General features: G+C 39.8%; 1 protein-coding gene across 1 annotated transcript in view; it reads right to left on the bottom strand.

Moving 5' to 3' along the window:
* The window catches only part of FNBP1 (formin binding protein 1), a 69667-nt gene that overhangs the window by 42237 nt on the left and 17460 nt on the right, over nucleotides 1–9970 (bottom strand). Inside the window, exons 5-6 of the mRNA XM_009573037.1 lie at nucleotides 4121–4183; nucleotides 3190–3294 (exon numbers count right to left, since the gene is read on the bottom strand). Of these exons, the coding sequence (XP_009571332.1) occupies nucleotides 3190–3294; nucleotides 4121–4183 (168 nt within the window). The remainder of the gene's footprint in view (nucleotides 1–3189; nucleotides 3295–4120; nucleotides 4184–9970) is intronic.

Raw genomic sequence — 9970 nt, 5'->3', positions numbered from 1 at the left:
GCCTTGTTGAACCTCATGAGGTTCACATGGGCCCACTTCTCGAGGTTGTCCAGGTCCCTCTGGATGGCACCCCGTCCCTCAGGCGTGTCGACCGCACCACTCAGCTTGGTGTCACCTGCAAACTCGCTGAGAGTGCACTCGATCCCACTGTCCGTGTCATTGATGAAGATATTGAATAGTACCACATCAAGCCCATACTGGCCACAGAAGTTGCACAGAAGGCATGTGCCCTCTGCATATCAAAGCTGAGCTGGTCCTACAGGAGTTTGGACCTAGGTGCAAGATACCCGTACTGCACATCCAGCCCTGCTCTAAGCACACACCTGAGACCCTTCACAAAACAGTCCTGGAGAAATAAGGAGGAAAGTAATTCTTAATTTGCTCCCCTGCCACTATTCTGGTTACTTAATCCTAGCAAACTGTAATACCAAGAGTTATCCCTTAGGCAAGGCCATGTTAAGTGCTGGTAGCTGGCAGCTCTGTTACAGAATTTCCTGCTGCAGTTATCAAAGGCTACAATGACTGAGAGATGCGAGCATTTCAGAGCCTCATACAGCTTAGCATTAGGGAATTGCAGCTACATATTCTTTTGATTGCATGTGTCATTGCGATCACTGCAGAACTTTAATTCCATTACTTTATTATGCATGATGCAAAAAATAGCTCTAGTGTCTGCTCGTATTTGCAGGTACAAGCTAAAGTAGCCAAGGTGTCAATCTCAAGCCAAAGAAATGAGGGCAACCGATCCAATTGCTTGAAGAGCACCTTGTTCCGCCTAAGTGAATAGCATTGGCTCTGAACACAGCCAGATTGTCTGCTTTCCTGGCCAGACAGACTTTTGGGAGCTTTTGGGAGCAGGAGTGCAGCAGCCAAGCCATAAGGGGCAAGAGAAATCAGAACCGCTGCAATAGAAAGAGGAGGTAAAAGTCATCATACTGCTTCATTTGAAGCTGAGCAGTTTCTGCATCTCCTTGGAGCGAATCGGCGAGAGCGGCCCCCAACAGCAGCACTTGGTTAAACAATATCCTATTTTCCACTTGGGAATTATGTAAGAGCAGTCCCAGTCACACGGGCAGAGTGAAGCAAAGAAAGGCCATTATTCACAGCCTGACATGGATGAACCCAGTTTAACACATGCACTTGGAAAACACTGTTCTCTCTGTTCAGTAATATTATTTCACATTCCACTCGTTTTGATAACCTCTTCCTTGTCCATCTACCCCGCTGACTGACTGGAAAGTCGACTAATGCCTTCTCCTGAGATTAGCCAACACAAATAACTGCAACAGATTTTTTTCTTTTTTTCTTTCAAGATACCACTGAGCCTCATTTTGCAATAAATAATTTACAAGTACATACAATAAAAAGCTAGAGAAATTTAGAAGGGAAGCCCCCCTACTTCACTTTACAGGGAAACAGCACCAGGGTAGGGATTGCTTCCCAGAATTTACCTAACGCTTTCAGGTTGATATTCTACCAACATGCAGCCTTTCACTCTGACCAGAAAACACCAGCCTTAGAAAGAGATGCAGAAGGAAGGAGTTTCAGCCCTCTGTTTCAAATAGGAAGTCAAGTCTCTGTATCCCTTTGACATGGCCTCAGCTTTGAAAAAAAATCTAGGGCACGCCCTAATTTTATCTATGAAAAAAAATATATTCTAAAAATCACTTTATACAGATAAAGCAGAGATGATCATCCTCTGTCAGAAAAACCCACATGTGGCATTACATCTTTAACAATCCTGTACATGCATTCATCTGAAGTTCCCTGGCAAATCCAGAAGGCAACAAAGGATCAAATCTGCATGGTGAATTTACAACTAATAGCCAAGCAAATTAAAAGATCACAGAGGTATTTTTTCCTTTGATATGCAATAGCACTTTGGGGAAATTTTTGAGCTTCTTTTCCATTTACTGTCCTCATTTCTAATAAGCGTCCTTGATGCTATCTGCTACACAACCTTCATGATGCTCAGTATACTAGAAACATCTTAATATCCCACAGATGTAAAGAAAAATTTTTATTTGATAGCTTCCCAGGATTGTATTAACTGAGAATAGAATGAAGCAGACCTCTTGAGGAACAAAAGCTACATTTTACAAGCGCTATCTTGGACTAGGAAAGACTCCTTACCTATAATTCAGTTTCCTTTCCTGTCCCTGCAACAAAATGTTCAGTATAACTTTAAGCTTCAGCTTTTTTTATTTTCCCCATTGCTTCTTTTTATTGCCCCTTTTTTTGTTAAGGAAACAAATCTTTTCAAATGTTCTGGCTACTTTCTACCTATACAAATCAGACTCAAGGAAGACAAAACTGCACTTACACATTGTAATATGGTGTTTCTGATCTACATTATTGCATCTTCTGAGCAGATGTGTAACACCAAAAAGAGAAGCAATTTAAACATGCTTTCTCCCTCTCCATTGCTTCCTTAAGTTACAGGTACATCACTGGACTTGGACATTTAAACTTCAAGCATCCTTCTGCACATCCAATTTTGAATCAAACTAAAGAGAGAAAGTATTTCAAGACAGATATGCTGAAAGAGAAATGTATGTTTAAAATTCAGCATAGGTTCAAAAGCTTCACTGAATGGGGATCAATATATAAAACCCACAAATGACTCTGCAACCAGACAGCAACTGAGAAATAAAAATAAAAGCTATGTGCCATCTGTAACAAGCATGGGTTCCAGGATTCTATGATACTATGAAAAGCTGTCCTGCTGTAAACCTAGGGACATGAACAACAACCCTGCTAATACTTCATTGCAACCAATGACATCGGGACATCTTTGAAGTGTTGCTCAAAAGGCAGGAAGTTTAGTTCTATGTAGATCACAGAGCAACCAACAATGTGTGGTAACTACAAGCACCCCTCAGGGAGCCCTCACAAGCTTGACTGTCACAGAATCTGGGGTGTTATTTAAAAATGATTTTGCATAAGCTCATTTAGAGCCATGTCAGCTATGTTAAACTCAGGTATCACCTTACTGAAGAAATCTAACTGTATCTGTTTAGAATTTTTATGCAAATATAGGTCTCTGCAGAGATCTCCCTATTTTTAATTAACCTACGGACTGACTTAAGTGAGGCATTAAGCCTCAGAAGGTTTATCCTACGAGCAGGATTAAGGAACTAAACCTATCACATCCATGTTTACAAACAGTCTCTCCACCCTCTGGCTTACCTTTTCAACATCTGCTTTTGTAACATTGATGTCAGCATCCATTTTCTCAAAATACTGCTGTGCTCGATCAGCTTCTTTGCAATCACGTTCAAACCGCCTTTTACTCTGAAAAGGAAAAATAGAAGCCTTCATTATGGGAAAGAAACATGATATCAAATCATGTACCTAAAATCAGTACCTGCCCCTAAAGTCATCTGCTGTAACAACTGTCAGATTTTAGGACTCGCTTGCTTACACTGGAATACATTTCCGTATTAAAAAACTTCAAAAAGCAAAGTTACCAGAAACACATTTTTTGTTCCGTTCTTCAGGCTGCTTGATTCTACCAATATCACTTATTTTTCCCTGTTAGCATCTCTTCTGCTCTTGTACACCAAATCACTCCCTTCCAACACTTAACTCACTTTTATAATGCACAACAAGGGAGTTACTAAGACTCATGCATTTGCAAGTAGGACTTTTGGTTACTGATGTCCCCTTTCTTCATCCTCTCCTCTACTTACAGTCTCACTTCTCATTCATCACACGAACAACAATTCCGATGTATTTACTTTTGAGAAACAGCACCTTACTCAAGAGATGGTCCCATTCAATTTATTCACGCAGTATGAAGCTATTCAGCTTACAGTGGAATATCCGAATAAGACCCTTAGGGACTCTGCATTTCCAGCGACGCCTAGCACACTTTTCAAGTCATATCAAATGAAATACTACTCATGATAGACACAGATCCCACAGAAAGCCAAATGTACTATTAAAAGAGACTTTTTCATATCTACCAGTGTATTTAAGACAGTGGAGTTTTAAAAATCCCATTTCTACAGTTTTTATACATACACGCTTCTTTTTCCAAATATAATGTTTGGAACCATCTCTATGAAAACAGTATAAAAGTGACTTAAATGTCACATCTGAGGAAGTTTCCACTTACTGCTTCAAGTTGTTTCCAGCAAGTTTCAATATGTTGTTGTGCCTTTCTGCCATCGTGGAAATGCTGTTTAGAATAAGAAGAGAGAAAAAGAAAACATTTTGAACAACAAAAGAACAAACAGTCAATTATGCTCAATGAGTTCCAGAAAAAAAAACCCAGAAATTATTCTGACAGCTGTGTTCTGCAACACTGGTAAATTGAGCAGGTGTATGATGACTATCTAATGTCTCAGCAGGCTGCAGATGTATATTAGCATCAATTATAGTGGTTAGTTAGACTAAGGCTAATTAATCCCTTTAGCAATTCTACCTTGTATTGTTCACTGCATCTCATAATTATTGGTTTCCCATACCACGAAATCTGAAGCACTTTTATCTGAAGAGTATTTTTTTGGTTACTGACTGAACATTAGCTCTAAATTAAAATTTCTCTCTTCATGGAATTTACCAAGATGCCCTTGATTGGCACATTCAACAACTGATGTTTGTCCTGATTTTCATTCAGACTCAACATAAAACCCTCTTCTTCCTAGTTACTGGCTGTGTGTGAGGCCAGCTGTTCATTTCTCTTGAGAGATTTTCAATTCTTTGGGTCCCTCCAGAAACCCTTGTCTCCCACACATTGGGTGCGTGCGTGTGTGCACACACTAAGGTGTTACAGAAGTTTTAAATATGAGATGTCAACATATACTAAACGACAAGGAAATTCTCCTGACATGCCTTTTCGAGCAAGACTCTTAATTGTAGTTAGTTTAAATAACCGTTCTTAGCCCTTACACAATGCTCTTCATCAGAGAATCTAATATGCTTTAGATATTATTCCCTCTGTCTTCTGTATGCCTCAATTTTCCTCAGGATAAGCAATTTGTTCGAGATCATTGCCTAAATCAATGACACAGCTGTAAATAGGAATTTTAACATAGCCCTCAACTGACTGCTAGAACAGGTTGCTCCCCTTACCAACCACCTTGCATAATAAATAATGCAGCAAACTACAAATAGGAAGAGAGATTCCTTGTTTACTGGCAGTTAGGATGTTTTACTCAAATACAGGTATGACTTCACACAGTAAACTTGAAAAACAAAGGTCTGATATTACCAGATAATCCCACTGCAGCTCACTATAATTCATGCATCCTCAGGCCCGCACATAATCAAACATCAGATATATCTTAAGCAACATGATATCAACAGTCTGTTATGGTAGAAAAGCTTCAACTTCAGAACAGCAGCCTGCCACAAACTGCCAAAGTTAGAAAAGAAATGTGCCTGCAAGCACTTTATAATTGGCAGCTACTTGGTTTCCTGCATCTTCCACTAAAGCAACTGGTATTTCCCTCTGTCAGAGAGGCAGGTTTCTGGAGCAAACAGGCTAGTGACATTTCCTAACTGCCTTTCTGGCTCCACCAGACACGCCAGTAAAAAGCCCCAAAACCGCAATTCTCTGTCATGCCATGCCCAATAATAGACTTGTATTGTCCTAAAATCACACTAACCTTCAACTTGCCTGTGAGAACAGACCACCACCACGCTATCCTGAGTGCTCTGGATGCTATTACCCATAGTCCCAAACACCCGCTGTTAAGGAGGGATGCTCACCTATAGTTGAACATAGGGGCACTCCATAGCTTTAACATTTTGGATAGTGTTTACACAAAAATTCTTGAAGCAGAGAGGCACAATGTCTGTAATGCCTTTAATCCTGGGCATGTGCCGTGCTCAGCTCTTGACTCTACTCCTACCTACTGAGAAGGGAGAACATGCAGCAGCCGGGCCATCGAAGGGAGCACAGCTGACAGCCTGGCACTGCTGCAGCTGGGGAGAGATGCCTTTTGCCATGAACTCTGATGCTACTTGTGCAGTTCAGACCTCTGCCCACCATGGTAGGCTTCTCCAAAAACTCAGTCACCACATTATGACATTTAAAAAACCCAAACGTAACTGTAAAACTGCTGGGGCGGTGGGGAAAGGCTCCAAGTTGATTTTGGTTCCTTTTGTAGATTCCCATTTCCTTTCAACTCTGCGTGTGACAGATACTGCACCTTCCTTGCCAGGGGGCTTTGAAATGCTCCTCATTTCAGGCTTGCTTTTGTAATTGAGTTTAGGAAAGCAGTCCCAAGGAGCAACACAAACAGTCCCAAGGAACAACTGTAATTTAATACTGCATTTTTCAACATTTTGCTAATGAGCATGGAATACATGAAAACCTCTAACAGTGAAGTTGCAAGTAAAATTACTTGGCTGTTTTCATACTGCACTTCCAGCCTCCACCAGCCTTTGTTTGTGTGCTTCCCTCTTCTCCGTCTCTGACTTTGCTGGAGTGTAGGAAAGGACTTGATTTGGGAGCAGCTGGCCTGCATGAAACCTAATAATGTCAATGACCCATAAACATTGGGAAAACAAGATGCCAGGTTAATTTAAAGGAACACAATTGTATATAGGGGCTGAAGGATGAACTTGGAATCAAAAGCGTATCAGATAATAGGACTACCCTGAGCTTTTATTTTTTAAACCACTTTGTAGTTAATCAATAATGTAATTTTAATTTTGCACAAGCCATCCCTGTTATTTCCAAATTTGCCTTCTCTGTAAAATAAACTCTACAAGCTGCTGGAAGTACATACGAGAGAAGCAGTAAGCCTGAGCAGTATGGCTGCATCTTGTTCAGATTTTGCTACATTTTGCCTTTTTTTTTTTCCCGGAGAAGTTTTTACAGAAATGGAGCACTGAGATGTAAAATGGGCATTACTGAGGTTTATTAAATAGTGAAACAGAGGAATCAATGTCAAGTGACAGTTTGATAAATACAGGTGCATCACATTTTGGAGATTTCACTGCAATATTGCTTTTTTTAGTTCCACCATTTTCTAAATATATTTATAACCCACAATTCTTGTTGTGTTATCCCACATATATATCCTTGTTACGAGAGATTAAGCTACATATGATAACAGATAGAATATGTATTGAGAGCACTTGTGCTTTTGCAAATCTTTTGCTCTCAAAGGATGATTTCTGCCTTCCAAAACTTCATTTTTATATAAAGCAACTAAGTGGTACCTTCCAACTACCTGTATTTCTTCACTGCCCCCATTTTATGGGTAAAAAAATCGAGACAGTATGGTTAAGTGATCTGCTCAAAGTCATACAGGAAGTCTCCGGTTTCCTCAAACCCTGTACTATCTTCAACTTCCGCAAACTCATTTCCTTTACTTTAAAATCTTCTTAAACAGCAAAAGCCTTTTAGCTTCCCCCCCCCAAAAAATTTAGCAAAAATAACTTTAAGATCAACTCTTCCTTGATTTTTTTTTTTAATCAAATGAAATAATTAGTTATTCTACACCTGATGATTCAGCAAATGGGAACACAACAAATGATTTAGCAAATCATATGGTAAACTACCATTCTTAATTAGTCACACACATTTCAGCAGCACACAGTGATGAATTTAAAGTAGTTGATAAAATATCGACTTCCCCCCCCCAACTGAATGCCCAAACTAATGCACTCTAATCAGGCTTTAAAAAACTCAGATTACAAGCAAGATACCGAATTAATGAATCACACTTCAAGCGTGCCAGTAAGACATTTCCAGCAGCGGTGTGGGTTGTTCACATGCCATGATTTCCTCCAGACTTTTCAGCCATATCCTCAGCATTTGAAGCACACGTTAAAAACACAGTAAAGTGAAAGTTTTGTTACTCTGTCTCCCTAAATCACCTTTTAATCTATACTTTGGAGTCTTAGGCTAGCAATTACCATGCCAACTTTAAGATTTCCCTGAAAAATATTTTATCCGAGCATTAGACCTACTAAATAGCTTAAAACATAGCAGCATTACCCAGACCCGAACCATACTGGCTACATGACCACAACTGTCCTTTTTTCCTGTGTGTTAAAGCACAATGCAGTTAGGATGTCGCAGGGTGCTCTGAACAATCCATCACTGGCATTGTTTTGACTGGATGTCTCCATCCATTCTATGCTCACAGGATAAGACCCGATAATCCAGGGTTTAGGTGATCTCACGAGAGTTGTTAAGACTTGAGAGATTTTCAGCACAGTATTAAGTTGCTTATATGAAGACTGTGGATTAGATCAACTTTTTAAAAAGCATTCATTATATTCTAAAAACTCCCAGCTCAAGGAATACGCAGCTACAGTACAGGAAGAAGAGTTTCAGGAAGAGCAGGAAATCCACATAAAGACACACTGTATGCGTGAGTTTTTTTCCTTTTTAAATCAAATCAATCGATGTGCTCTCCTCATTACCATGCTGACTGTGTTTGTAACAGCTGGGGAGAAATCCTGGCTGCTGCGCAATCAAAGACAAAACTCTCATTGACTTTTGTTAGGCTCAGATTCCACCCATGTTGATCAAAACACTGGGAGCAGCGAGTGAGCTACCTACAATACAGCGCCTGTTACTGCCAACACTATTACAATACATAGCAGTGGGATATTTTTGCAAAACTTTCTTGGTATGCAAGAGGGTTTACATAGCCACACAGCTCACAGAGCAGTCAACAAAACCTTGTTAGAAGATGCCTCTTATCTTCTTTCTGACCTTTTGAGAGGAGTAGTAGAAAAGCAAGATGTAGTTAAAAGCATCTTATGACAACAAGGCTGCTTATGCTGTATCAAAAACTGACCATGTGAAACATTTTAAGGGTGGCTGTTACAAGACAGCCTTGTTTTTCTTAAGGAAGTAAACAGCAATTGATTGCACAGTTAAATATCTACAGTCTGTTTCTATTAGAAACGGTCAGAAGAATAATCTTAATTTATATGCATAGCATATGGTTCATTTGACAACATCCTATTTAAGGATTTTCAAAAAAGAGATATATGACAAGGCTGCTTCATTCTCTTTTCTATTTTCAAACCAGATAATGTAACACACTGAATAAACAGTAACCTTCGACTCCAGTAACTGGCACTCTCAGCTCATATTGATAGTCAATATAAACACAGTTCTAGCAATGTAGTACTTCCTCCTCCAATTCAAACTCTATCTCCATTTTTGTTAAAGTGATTCCTAAAATAATGGCCAGTGATTAAAGCATACCAGAGACGGAAATTACAGAACATTATTTTTTCCTCAATTTTCTCAGCTCAATTTGCAAAAAGCCTTGTCAAATGTTTTTCTTTTCCTGGCTGAAAAGACAGGAAACAGTCTCCTCAGAAGAAATCTTTGTTTCCAAGAATAGCAACATGCTCTTGAGGTCTTATCGCTCTCATTTGTAGTAAGAGTAGCATAAGACAGTCCTGTGAACGTTGACAGGAAACACATGACTATCTTCACACACGTTCATCAGTGCTACTTCTTAATATTGTGGCATAACCCTGTTCTCCTTTGCAACCTTCCATGTGAAGGTTGTTCTTAACACATACCTATCAACCAGGTCAAACCTGAAACAGGTTATAGAAATATCTGTTCAAGGTTGATGTTAATTTGACTTGAATTGTCTCCTCCTGAAGGGGTGCATTCCAAAGGAATTCCAGTTACAGACCACTAAGACCAAAGTTTCTCAGGCTTCAGACAAAGACCAGATCAGCTGCACAAGACAACCAAAACTAGCTGCTCATGCCTACAACAGAATGGTGGTGATTAGCATAAACCTAGAAGACACTGTGGCAGTAGTATTTTTGGTAACTTGCCTTTTCATGCTACGTATGACAGATTAAGTTCTTATATTGGGAATCGTAACTTAGAACCGAGTAACTTCTCAGGCACAGAGACAACCGCGCATCGTGCTCCCCTCTCAGCAGAGCAGCACTGCACTCCTACAGCTTAGCAGGACAACTCCATGGGAGCAAAGCTACAGGGATCCTCAAGAGCACTCTGCTA

The sequence above is a fragment of the Fulmarus glacialis genome, unplaced genomic scaffold, assembly GCF_000690835.1.
Source record: "Fulmarus glacialis isolate BGI_N327 unplaced genomic scaffold, ASM69083v1 scaffold3270, whole genome shotgun sequence".
Classification (NCBI taxonomy): Eukaryota; Metazoa; Chordata; class Aves; order Procellariiformes; family Procellariidae; genus Fulmarus; species Fulmarus glacialis.
Note: the sequence above shows the minus strand (reverse complement) of the source record. Positions and strands in the feature narration are given on the sequence as shown.